General features: G+C 39.0%; 1 protein-coding gene and 1 long non-coding RNA gene across 2 annotated transcripts; one reads left to right on the top strand and one right to left on the bottom strand.

The window, feature by feature from the left end:
* The first annotated feature begins 7,068 nt into the window (after window positions 1–7,068).
* On the top strand, window positions 7,069–7,830 carry LOC118436065. The gene is made up of 2 exons (XR_004835171.1): window positions 7,069–7,480; window positions 7,561–7,830. It is a non-coding gene; the product is annotated as an uncharacterized LOC118436065 (long non-coding RNA).
* Window positions 7,831–12,693: 4,863 nt separating this feature from the next.
* LOC118436085 lies at window positions 12,694–13,594 on the bottom strand. Its single transcript, XM_035853238.1, has 3 exons — window positions 13,404–13,594; window positions 13,129–13,290; window positions 12,694–13,024 (listed from the first exon to the last, which is right to left on the bottom strand). Exons 1-3 carry the CDS (start codon window positions 13,569–13,571, stop codon window positions 12,857–12,859), a joined length of 498 nt encoding a protein of 165 aa, XP_035709131.1. The 5' UTR covers window positions 13,572–13,594; the 3' UTR covers window positions 12,694–12,856.
* Window positions 13,595–13,802: the final 208 nt, after the last annotated feature.

The raw sequence follows: 13,802 nt of genomic DNA, 5'->3' as shown, positions 1-13,802 counted from the left end.
GAATTCAATTTCCTTTATTGGTTTCGGTCCTCTCTGCTTCACGCACTTTTAGACTTGCTTTCCATACACTCGTACACACGACGACGGCCATTATGTTGGGACGTTTATGAGCATGCATGTCTGAATGTGGCTGGACGGAGGACGTTCTTAAACCGACTCTTACTAAACCCGACCGCTTTCGTAATATTTCTGTAATTTTCGAAATTTCCTGTCTTTTCAATAATACCTTCAATTAGGAGGAGCCCATGTACGAAAGGACATGTTGGGCTCACTAGATCAGAGTGGATCGAGGGAAGTCGCACAAAATGAGACTTGCTCGTGTACATATGCTTACGTATGTACGTACGGATTGTTCTTTGAGACACACAAACCTTTGGGACATTTTATTCCATTTAATAATATTATTTGGAAGAATATCATGTATTATTTCCATTATTTCTTCCTTGGATCGAAGAACATTCTCATTATTCTAATATTCTACAATTGATTAAATTTCCATTTTAAATAATTCCTTGTTTTATTGACAAAGTAGATATCATCTTTTTCAAAATGATATGATAACGGAATAATTTGAGTGGGCATGATAAATTGGGGGCTTTTGTGTAATGGGCCGGACATGTCTTTGTTGTTATTGAGAATGAGACATTCTCCACAATATCGCAACTGAAACAAGGGTTTGGATTGTCCTTTATTTTGCTTTGGTCTCAACGAAATGTTTACATTATTTACAACTTGGTCGGTTCTCAGATAATGAGAGGGCTTGTCTTCCTATTTAGCTGGCAGCACGCAATGGCGGAATTTTCTCTTTCTCTTTGTAATACATCACGGTCAGGTATTGTCAAATTGATGCAAACTTCCCTACGATCGAGGCTCTCTTTGAATGCAATAATTGGTTGAAACATCTCAATAGCACAATTACGTAGGTAGATACGTACACATTCTCCTGGGCTTTCCATGCCATATACGAGATGAAGTTCATAATAATTCTATTCATTGTGTGTATACCTCAGTGAATGCAATAAGGAAAGGAAAATATGGATACACGTGGCACGCTCCTCCTTGCGACACAAGTAATTACATTACTTTGTTTCTATTTTACCGCAACCTTTCACGATGAGATTTTAAGAGGCACGTGTTTGCGTGGGTGGAAGAGGGCGACTCTTCCAGACAGTCCTTGAATTCAAGTAAAAGGTTGTTTTGAAACAATAAGCTTAAGTAGCAGCTTATTTATATGTTTGTGGGCACATGAAAATAAATGCAACAAATGTTATTGAGCATGGAATTAAGGAAAGTATACGGCCTCAAAAGTAGCAAAAATAATTCTCAAAAGTCAAACTTTCTCTATGAACATAATGCCAAGCTCTACCTTCACCAGTTAAAGAAATACATTTTACAGAAGAGCACACGAAACAGCTATTCTCTTACCTCGGAGAAAGACAGATGTTAATTTTCATCGAGGGTATTATTCAACCGAAATGATGATCCCTTAATATTCAACTCAGCCCCTTTCCCGATCTCAATCTTCCCAACATACTTACCGAGATCCTTGCGTATGTATGTATATCCTATCGTCGGATCTTGATTCTGTCGGTTGCATCCATGAATTTAAACGTTTATTCACCGTTGTTGGGAGTCCGTCAACCACCACGACGACTGTGCCTACAAGATATCATGGCAGGTAAAAGGAGAGTGCGACATGAGACGAAGGTAAGATTTAGAAACACCTGGACAACTTGTGTCTTTGTGTAATACTTCTACGATTCCTTGGCCTCTGTCATAACACGAGCTACTGCAGTCACAGAGGTCAGAAACCGACGCTTTCTCGTCTCATCTCTTTTCTGTCTAGACTGCATTGCACTCTCAAAAAAATCATTACAACAAACACATCATACGCATAAATACTTATGCTACCACCTTTCCTCCGATGGTGCAGCAGCCACATAATCTGCAATGGCATGTGTGATGCAATATCACGCAATGCAAGTATTGTTGCTTGGGACCCTTGAATTGAAATTAAAATTGAGTCACAGAATGGAATTCAGGGAGCAGAATGCATTTTCTTTTCAAATCTTTTGTGCGAGGAGAAGAAGTCTCGCACTGCATCCATACTTTGCACTCACTCACCTTCTTCTTTCAAAGGAAAGGTAAGGAACACGGAGGGGAAGACGAAATTTCTCTTTACAAATGTTTCTTTTGATGGACCCCTTTGACATTTAACCTTCAAATGGGTAGCGTTTTTGGGTAGTCCCCAATTCCCAAAAGTGTCAGCTGCTGCTTCTTTTTCTTCTTCTTCACCACCGCACCCCGGACACAAAATGCATGGCATTACTTACTGGTGAATTACACACCCTATTGTTGAGCCCATAAGTGAATTGCCTCATCTCGACAAGGTGCAAACCTACAAACGGATTTGGATTTAACTTTGGTTTGTCACCTGGAAATTTTCGGATTGGACTGGTTTCATTTGGATTTATTTGGTGGCGTGGTAAATAAACGTTTGCTTGTATTGTTGACCTGTTGCCAACATCAGTCACGAGGGACATTCTTTTACGCGTTCATGTCTTCCACACCCAGGTAAAGTAAGTAAACACTAATAATAGATCAAGGAATCGACTAAATCGAAATGGGGTGATTCAACGACGACTCTTATAAAATAGCAAAAAATTAGGTCGAATCGAGTCAGTTCTTCCCAAAAAGAAGTGAGAATTGCATCCTTTCCACAGAATAAGTAACCGTTTTTCCAGCCAGTCTCACCAGGAAGAGATTAAATGCTGTTTGATGGAAAGAAATGCACATTCGAAATTGTATTGGGAAAGGTTTGAATGGATTTGGCCGCACTATGCAACGCTCCACCGAATATATAGAACTTTTTGGATCCTTTTATTTCTGAGTGGACAGAAAATATGGAAGAAAAAAAAACACAAGTTGGAAGCTGCTTTGCTTTCTTTATCGAACCAGACGGAAGAAACTAGATCTGAAAATTTAGGATTCTTTCGACCAAAAAACAGCCGTCAAATGGGTTCACGTAATAACACAAAGTTCAATAATAATCCAAAGTGACGCATTGCCTTTCGCGTAGAATTAATAAAACCGAGATCAACTAAAAGTAGGAAAAAACTCGACTGTAAATGAATGTTCCAATTAATATTTCAGTTAATAAGTCATCCAGATATATTAGCTCGTTCAAGTCTATAGTCTCGTTTGGCAGGGTGAGTGAGCAGTTACATGGAAATTTGGGCCGCGTATCAGTATAAAAGTAGAGACAGATTCGGTGTTGGCAGAATATTAAGACAAGATTTGTTCAGATTTGGCCAAACTTTGAGATTCGCCCTTTACTGGGTGAGTGGGCGAGAATGGAGCTTGAAGGATGAAGCAAGGATCAAAATTTGATGCTCAAGTTTTTCATGTAAAACTTCCTTCAAGTTCCTTTCGCCCTCGCGCATCGGAATGAAGAAGCAGCATTATTGGATCATCATAAGCACTAACCTTGCACTCAGAATTTACATTTGAGAGAAAAATGATATTTCATGGTGGTCCTTGCTATCTCCTTATCCCATTTTTTTTTAGTTCAGTTCCTATATCGATCGTTTATTCCTTGACCAAGTATGTTGTTGGTTATTTAAGAAAAGCTCCTTCCAACAATAGGTCATGAATCATTCAGAATTTTTTTTAGAAAAATCGTCATATGTCACATTATGCCTAAATCTTCCTCATTGTTATTATAAATACTGACGATGTAGATTTTCTTCCCCACGGACCCGCCGACCTTCAATGCTCACACCGTGGAAGAGACTTTCCCAAATCTGATTTATATTCAGTCGATTGTAATTTAATTCATTACAATATTTTTACATGGGTTAAGCGATTTTCCACCCGATGTGTACTTACTTAGGCTATGACGAGAAATAAATATCTCTTTTTACTTATAAGGACGGGTACAGAGTGCGCTTATAAAAACGTCCGTATCATAATTGTCCTCCTATCTCGGGAGGTGTCTTCATGAAAGGAAAATTCTAGTTCTAATCCTAAGCCGGGATACAAGGGAAGGATTCATTGGGTGAGAGTGGGGTGACCATTTTTTAATTTGCAATAAATTTGGGGTTTCAATCGTATTAACAAAAGTTATAATTTTCCTTATTGTTCACAAAAATACGTTAAGTTGTGCATAAATATTTAATATTGGCGTTACTCACACAGCAGCAATTCACACTATTGGAATTTATTTTCGTCTAGGAAAGAAGGAAAAATGTGTGTATACCCATAAGTGATTTTTCATGTCGGAAATATAGCTATTTATGCATTCTAAATAATCTCATATTCAACTCTATAATTATCGTGGTACAGATTGGATTGGGCCAATTGGGGCAGAGGTCAAATGTCAAATCTCTTTAAGCACGAGATATTGAGGAAGGGCTCACTTTTTATTTTTTATCTCGCTGATTATATCTGTGATGGTTGGAATGTGTATTTCAAAATTCGAACGTCTGGCCTTCTACATATTCAGCCTACGTATGTTTTTACCTTTCTTTAAATAGCTCGGAGAACTGCTTCCAGAGATGAAATTAAATCGGAATCGAGTCATGCGAGATGTTGTGTTGAAACAGGTGAATCAAGAATTTTACTATTTTTATCGTAACCTTGATGAAATATGTACGGCAATGTAGAATAGGTTGTGTTACGACCATCCTTATAATTTCGTTAGGATCCTCACCGTTTTTTTTTACAAAGTTGATCTTCCGCCTTCACTGTAAATTTAAATATGATAACCATACACGTTTTTAAATCCTGTAACATTTTGCCCACAGCATTTTTCATTACATCGAGTCAAATCATAACACAATTTCATAACCTGCACCAACTTTTACTACCAAATATTTCACCCATCGTTCCTTATCCAATTTAAATCTGTTTTCATCGCATGTTAGTAAGATTTGTTAATTTCGTGTCAACAGCAGCAGCATCCTTATTAAATTCCTTTGGAAGAAAAGCACTAGATTTTCCACCCTCAAAATATGAGTCAAATATCGCTTTGAGAGAAGCCATAATTCAATTTCATGCCCTAATCATTCGAGGTCCCATAACCTGCCTAATCTTGCAGAACATGACGATTTTTAGCACGTTGAAAATGGTAAGCAACTTATCCAAACGTATTTATTAATGAGCTAATTCTCAGGTGATGAATACAAGTTCCTTTGTGCTCGAAACCTGCTAAATGTTAAATTAGCTGATAAATTTTGCATTCATTCAAACCTTAATTAACATGTATTCTGTTCATTACGTTTTGGAATAATTTCACAATGGGACAGGTCGCTAATTAAATTTACGGTTACTGCACTAACTGCTAAAATTACTACTTATGTGAGAAGGCACGAGCTCTGACTTGCAGCCCTTCCTTGTTCACTGCATAATAAACCATTTCGCCTTATCGACTGTCCAAACTGAATAAGATCTCGAAATTTAGTCTCAAACCTAATCAATTCTTTACACAGCGAGTTTGCTTACGCGTGGGAAGCATTATTTAGAACAACCTGCTTTGTAGTGGCTGCCTGAACTTGAGATGAAATTGTCATTTAGCAAGGCACGTGTAATAATGCAGTAACCAACGCAAACTAGATGCACCTTGCTTAGGAGGCTAGACTGTGCGATGTGAGAGACAGGTAGGAATAATTTAATTCGTTATGTATCTCAAAATTTGGTAATTTCATAACTCCATTATTATTATATTTCCATTATACAATATTATCTTTAGTGGAAAACTATGGATAGGTTAGGCATCCGCCTGTTCAATGTGCAAATTAGAATATGTACACAGTCGTGGTAGGCGAAAATGTATGCACCTATTTGAACAAAAAGCAGACAGTCAAGGATATTGAGCCGGACGGCTGGTGTTTTTAACGACAGATGCTCAGATTACTGCCCAACTTATGAGGATAATCAAAAGTTGATCAGTACGTATAACAGTACACGATAATCATACGATTATGTATCCCATGTGGGTGCATGCATGATAAGTTAATTGTTGTGGCATGTTTCGATTTTTGGAATTCAATTTTTCTAACTTTTTAGGTATGAAAAAAGCTGGACATTGATACGATTACCAGTGTCTTTCTGCAGCTGAGGAGGAGAGGTAGATAGATACCTAAATGTTTTCCTACAATAAACGATTACTGCATCAGCAGACGGAGGCGGTGGAGGAGACAGGAGATTATTGTATTTCACGTATTACATACGAGCTGTCCTAATAATTCCAAGGGTATAAAATTGCACCCGTCGTCCCGTCATAACACAACGGACAACATATTGCAGATAATCCCGTACTAATTACGTGCCATCGTCTCGAGCCAAATTGAAGATGACCCACTTACATCACACACATATCTATTTCTCATGCAACACAGAGCCAGACATGCTTTTTGAGACATGGACCTCGAGACGAACGAGACAAGGCTGGGCTGCTGCTGCTGCTGGACTTCTTGTGTACAAAACTCGTATTAAACTCTTTCTCTTTTTCTTTTGATGATGTTTTGCCTTGTGACATGGCACAAGTTGGCTTTAAAGAAAAGAAGAAGCAGTGAGAGAGAGGAGGAAAAAACTTCCTAGTTGATCTGAGAGCAGAGGAGGAAAAGCAGGTGACTCGTCGTCTTGCCACCAGCAGATGTGTACTTGAACCGAAAGTGAAATGGGTAAAAATGAAGACAGGTGTGGACCGATGGCACGGATGATTAGCCACTTATTATCATACCCCGGACAAATATTTTTTTATCCTACCCTACTCATGTTGAGCTCAACACGAGTAGGGTAGGATAAAAAAATATTTGTCCGGGGTATGCTTATTATACACGAGACAATTACACCACACACAAACGGCAGGGCTCTGCCTTTGACACGGTCTCCTGTTTCTTCACAAGTCAAGTGGAAGTGACTCATCTCATCCCGTCTCGCTCGTACTTGTTGATCGGGTTACATGAAGCACGTGAGTTGCTCTTTCTATCACCAATATCTGATCCGAAAGGGTTGCATCATCTCATGGATACCAAAGAAAGATGACTCAAATGCAATGTAAAGACAATAATCGGTCATACTTTACATGACTACTACAACATTAGAATTAAATGGGTGTCACTGATCCTACGTACGTACGTAGCGTCTCAGTTCCACAGACGACTGCCATGCTGGTTTGTATTTATCTGTGCATATGTTCTGTTCTTGATTTACAACAGGAAATGAAGTACATTTCTTTATCACTATCTTCCTTCAGTCGTACCGAAATAGGCCTGTTTTCGAATCTATTTAGCGTCACGGTCAATTAAAGAGTGTTTTTAATCTCAACCCATTGTCCGTGGGTTATAATGTTCATTAAGCAATTTTAAACCACAGTACATAAATATATGTGTAAAATATCCAAAAGTGTGTATGTATTGCCAGAAGTTTGTCCACATATATGGGAAATCATGTATCACCTGACACTATTGCATTGCAAGTACTTGTCTGAATTTCTATTATTTGTCAAGTGTTTTTAAGGTGGATGAGATGATGAGATGTGCTTTATTTGTTCCACAGTTGTGAAATTAATATAATTTCGTAATGGTGGTCAACCCGCTTTCCACCTGGCCTGCATTATCCAAACCCTGCAGGGAGCATCTCCTACACTATTCAGGATGAATTGGAACAATATGGCTGTCAAAGGGTGAACCAAAAGTAATCCGTACACAAACCACCCTTTCTGGAGATCCATCTCAAAATTAGAAACCCTAAAGTTTCAGGGTACTTATTATTACCAAACTACTGTTCTATTCGAGTATATACAAAAATAAAAATCTATTTATCCCAGAAATTCTAAATAGTTTTCTATTTCTAATCAAACCGTTTCGTCACGCATCATCCCCAACTCTAGTTGACTCGGAGGTAAGAAATCTTTGATTTTTAGATAATGTTCGAGACCTCGTATAAAAATATATCTCGTAAAAAGTAACAGGATCATTAGTCTGAGATATACAGCTCAAAATGTAGCCTTGCATGTTTCACGTTGAGCATTCCGTTCTCCATATGTCGCGTCTTTCCCCCCGTTCCTTTTCCTTCTATTCAGATTTAAATGAAAAATTACGACGCTTCAAAATAAAAATACATGATCTGGCGTGTCTAGTGAGCAGGCAAGGTGGTTCTGGACCAACCACATTAGAGAAAGATGAGATTTTAAATGTATGCATGCAAGTGTAGAGGAAATTTTAATTACTTTAGCAATAACTTATTGAAATCAACTTGACTCAGCTTAGATTACTTGTCCTATTTTCTTTGACGCATTCATTATTCCTGAATATAGCAATTTGGAAACATTTATCAAATTGGAGCTCAACTGTTACGAAGTAAATCTAGTGAAAAACACGACGCGGATTGTACAGCGCCCAACGCTACGACGACGACTCGAGCGCTTTTAATGGTTCACTAGTTGAAACTGTACGAACGCATGTGTAATAATAATTTACTTTGATGTGCATCGGATCCAAGGGGTCAGTCCTGCTAAAGTAGTGCACATCTCTCTCCAGGAGGAGAACAGATGGCCCGTGCCAGGCCACGCACCAACCAACCAACCAACCTGTCTAATAAACCAAGTCTTAAATATACATATACGGAGGGCCTTAGCCTGCAACCTCATCTTTCTGCCATTGTGCTCGAGATGTGTAATGGGTCGTCGTCGGTTGTGGCTTTGCGTCAAAATCTTGCTTTGTAGCAGGAGACAGGGAACAAGAAAGGGGATGAGATCAATTGCATGTGTTTCCGTACATAGCGTACTGCTTCGACTTCCAAAAGGGAGTTTACCACCCGAAATCAAAGAAAACTTGACAAAAAGTGTAAAACGGCTAAACAATGGGGAACGAGAACAAAAAATCAGGAGCAAGCCAAAACTGGAGAAGTTTATTATAAGTAAATTCGGTCACTCTCTTCTGCTCTATCTCGTTAGCTGCTGCTATGCAATGCGATTAGAATTAAGAGGAGGGTTCAACTTTTTGTTGATTTCTCTCCTCATCATCATCATCCAGAGACTCGAGCCCTGCTTGCGCTCCATTTATTTCCAAGGAAAGGTTTAAAGATCGAATCTTGCTGTACAAAAACATCTGCTGTTTTGAGGGACTTGTTGCCACAGATAAAATAAGTAAGTAACGGAAGATCCTTCAGCAGGCCATTAAGCCTTGGTGCATCTTTGGCTGCAGGATTTATTTATTTTTTGCTACCACATTCATTGTTGCAGCTCGTGTAAAATGGATGCTGGTTGAGGTACTGCTGCTGGTCCCCATGAAGTGTGGACACAATTAAAATACGGAGCAATATTTCAGGTGCATATCCTGCAAAGCAACTCTTTCTTGCAAAGTTGGGTGGTTAGTTAGGAAACATTCCTGACCTCATCTTTGTGCTGAATGCCTAATGACAAAAGGTTAATGGAATATTAATTAGGTGGGAACTTTACGGTCGTAAAGAAAACTCGTAAATTTGTACAAAATGTGTGGTTTGCCGTTTGCTACGGACGGAGTCTCTGAGAAAACCAAAATCTTGGATAATGTGGAACTTGCTCCTCTCAAAATCAAGTAAACATCTGCACAGATGCACATCTCTCTCTGGTTGAGGGGAAAATACAAGAAGAGAAAATATTTAGGGGGTCGGAAACAGTGAAATTGTGTATGTGTGTACTGCCATACTGCCATAATTTCAATTCTCTACCATCTCCCCTCACATTCTCGAAACCCTGACTTTTCATGGCAGCGAAAATTTTATGACATAATAGAAAAATAAAGATCACAACCACCCAAGAAAAAGGGACAAGATGGTGAAGGGTACATTTCGTGTGTCGCGTGCAGACGGGGAAACCAGTTTCTTGTAGCTCTAAAGTAGGTTAAGTTAAACTACTTATTTTGTGGATTCTTCTTCTCCCTGGTCAACAAATCTAAAGGATCAAGTAGACGCTGGTTGTTGTTGTGGTGGTGGTACTGCTGGGCCCTTCTTCTCCAGTGTGCCAACTGCCAGGTGTGCATAGAACGTGCATCACTCGTCGTCGACGCTACATACTTATGAAATGCAACCCCATTGCCCTGTTCTTTTCGTTCCTGCTCCAAAATTATTATATTGTGCTGTCCCGAGGGCGAAAGATGCACAAGAAAACTACCCAATAGACATTCTCAAAAAGCAAAAAAAAATATATTCTTTTATTCTGTTAAGGAAGAGAAGAAGGGTCTCCAAGATTCAACTTGTTTGATTTTGTCCATTGTCCTCAAATGAGATCAAATTCATTGTAAAACATGATCACAGACCAGCTGAAAGTTCAACAAACAAAACAATCACCTTGTCCCAAGTTCTTTTCATTCGAGAGAAAGGACATGGACCAAAGTGTATAAAAATGAAGGTGAGTCGGTCCAACTGGTGAGTGGAATAAATAGGAAAGCGGTTTCAAGGTCTTCAGCCTTACTGTAAAAGTGAGGATGCAATTAACTCGAGTGAACCCTTTCCCAGTAGTATGAAAACGACCCTCTTTACAATCCAGGACTTTTTGAGTGCGAGTGAGAAAAATGGAGAAACAGTACGTGATCGAGCAAAAAATATGAACTACCTTGACCGAAACTTTGTACGTGCGTACGTAGAAAAAGGAGGGCGAGGATGATGATTGACTTAATTCAACATGTGCCAAATTAATACTACATTTTTTTTGAAAGATTGTTTATTACAGACATCTTCACAGTTTTCTATATTTCTTTTCTGTCTAAATTCGTACGAATATGCAAACTGAAAGTGGCATTTTGTTTAATAATCTTCTTTTGCTGGACGACCCAAAAACATGGATGGCTGCTAAATACAATTAGTTATTTACAAAGTATAAACACATCTCACTTCCTGAAAGTTTGAATCATTGTCCTGCAAGTCTATATACGCACGTGCAGCAGAGTTGTTAGCTCTCTAAAAACTTGTGTATGTATGGATATGAAGACATGTATTTCTCCCCCCACATCTGGCTGCTACTACTTTTACTCTTAGCACTTGTGGCAGCTCATGTGTACACTTTGGTCACAAAATCTTGGATTTTTTTTGCTACCAAGAGCACAACATGTTTCTGAAAACTACGAATTTTAAAATGGATCAAATTACTTTGTCAGCAATTCCAATGGGACCAAAAGCTTAACTACCACTTTAAAATAACACATGAAAGAATATTATGTTTATTCACTTGCACATACTTTAACCCTTAACTCTTTCATTATTGGATTGTTTTGAAAATATGTACTTTCAAGTTATGAATGAAAATTCAATTTAGGATGAATTCTAAGCAGATAAGCTTAAATTTAACGCTATAAACATGTGGTTTACATGAACCATTCATGAACCAGTTTCCACACTGAAAAAGTCTAAACAACAAAAACATCCATCCAAATCGTCGTTCATGGGGATCGAGTGGGAAATCTGTACGTGGTCTGGGATTTGGATTTCGATATCACGTTTCGCGTAGGTATCAATTCACCGAAAACACGTTACTTTGTTTGCGGGCATATTGTTAAATTAAGTGACCAACAGCCCACTCAGCCATTAATCATGGAATACACACAGGTTGGTCGATTGGCGTTTCATCTTTTTTTGCGGTGGTCCAATACACAGTCAGTTTTCCCAATGGTGAGCCAGGGGATGAGTTGTTGGTTGTGAGGTCAAATTTCAAAGGGGTTGAACAACCACCAAACGCTGCAATACCAACACTCGCTGACTAAATATCACCACGACTGGGTTACAATTACACAAAGAAAACTAATTAATTTAACGCTGGCTTTGGCATCGTTGTTATTCATTCATGCAAACAAAAAACAAAACGTGTAGTACGTCATCTCTAGAATTCAGCATAATCCAGATTTTAAAGGCGGAACGGAACAGTTTCGATATTTCCAATTACATAACGCACGAACGTTACTAGACGAAGGACTTTTGAACTGGTGAGTTAGTGGTGGCTGGCTGGCTGGCTGACTGGCTGGGTGGATGATGGAGGGTGGAATGGAAGAAAGGAAGGCCAAGAATTACGAGCAAATGTGTGTGTGTGTTGATGATCAGAGTGGAACCGGACTCGGTGGGCTGGAAGAGATCAGATGTCCGATGTCAGTTCCGGTTGTCATCCTCCAAGACGAGACATACTCTCTCACTCTCCCAATGCAGGCCGTCCAGACGCAAACTTTTCGGCTTAGCTTCCAGAACTGATGGAGGCGTTGCAATGTGGACGATGTGGACACACAGCCCATGACGATGAATATTTACAGAAAATAGAAACGGGAAGTCTACTATCGAGATATTTCCCTAGTTGCGACGTGTGTATGATACCCTCCAATTTATTGAGTGTTGTTACAAATCAATCACTGCTTTTTGCTTAAAATTTCACAAAACGCAAAATTCATGTGTATGTATGTTCCTTGCGGATAAAGTGAATTGCTTTACCCACACTGCTTTCTTTTTCAGCCTGACCGTGCCGTTGGTTGTGGTAGAAACTTGGCCCTGGAAGGGTTAAAAAATCCACTTCCGCTTCTAGTACCTAGTTCCATTCATCCATCAAGGCTTATGTCAGTCATCAATTTGCATGAGTAATTTTATCCTCGTCAAACTTCACAATGAAACCGACCGAACACAGGGGAGACTTTAACTTTGATTTATTCCCAGTATGGAAAACTGATACATCATCATGTTCAGGAAGGAGTGAAATTTCCAGTTCTACGAAAATGTGCCACACCGTATAAACAAGAAAATATCTGTAAGTACGCATTTAAGGTATCATCTTTTGCATGACAATAACAACATCGTGATACTTAATACGGGCCTAAATATCTCAAAGTAATCTGTTATCTCAGTAATCTTTTATCAGGACGAGGACGGAGCCTAAAACAAGAGCTTTGTTGAGAATGTTGACTTCCTTTGTTTTTGGAAGATTGACTGTAATTGATAGTAAATCGGGCCCTTGTTGTTTGTTAATTTGCAAATCTCCCAACTTTTCATTGCCTTCGGGATTAAGAATCTAAAGGAGAGAAAGTTGGTAAGAAAGTGATGCCATGGAAGAATAGCAAGTCATTAATTGTGCTGCTACGTATACATAATACGTACGTACGCAGACATGTATACCTTGGCAGAAGTTGTCCAACCAAATCCACCCAACCCACGATGAGTAAACACTTGGTATACCATTTCATTCTTCTCGTTCTTAATGAACGTTATCTTGCTCATGCCCTTCATCTCCATTACAGACCCGATCATATTCCCAGGAGGCAGGGTTATCTTGAGCACCTTGGATAAAGAGCAATTTATCATTAATTTGTCACTTTATGCACATTGAGATTATTTTTAACCCATCATACATAATCTCTAACCTTTAATCATAATCTCATTTATATACTTACCAAACCCTTAATTTCCATATCCGACTCTAAATACATACTGCATAGCGCAATGTCCGAATTACTTCCAAATATTTTAATGCCAAATTCTTCCATGAGATCGCCTTGCTGGATTTCCACATCGAAAACTTTTTCTTCTTGCTCATTCAGCAATTCAAATTCTGTCACCATAATTCCCGAATCGTGAAGAAATCCAAGGGCTGAATATTACAAAAATGGCATTGAAACAGCTTGAAATTATCTAGTTGTGCAATATGTAAAGTCAGTGCGTACTCACTTTTTCTCACGACCCGAGTCCTCACTAATGTGATTTTCTCCAACGGTCTTAAACTATCGATGAGACTATCAATCGTTTGAAGATGAGACGGCTGCCCCTGTTCTCCCGAGGACGTGGCACAAGAC

Source organism: Folsomia candida, unplaced genomic scaffold (assembly GCF_002217175.1).
Source record: "Folsomia candida strain VU population unplaced genomic scaffold, ASM221717v1 Fcan01_Sc006, whole genome shotgun sequence".
Lineage (NCBI taxonomy): Eukaryota > Metazoa > Arthropoda > Collembola > Entomobryomorpha > Isotomidae > Folsomia > Folsomia candida.
This window is presented reverse-complemented; position numbering and strand designations above follow the sequence as displayed.

Bases quoted from the DNA above. Each gene is read 5' to 3' on its own strand.
- LOC118436085 (XM_035853238.1), bottom strand. From the start codon at position 13,571: ATGGTGACAGAATTTGAATTGCTGAATGAGCAAGAAGAAAAAGTTTTC. The intron at 13,291-13,403 runs GTAAGTATATAA...TCTTTATCCAAG, and splicing joins ATATGGAAATTAAGGGTTTG to GTGCTCAAGATAACCCTGCC. The intron at 13,025-13,128 runs GTATACATGTCT...TCTCTCCTTTAG, and splicing joins GTTGGACAACTTCTGCCAAG to ATTCTTAATCCCGAAGGCAA.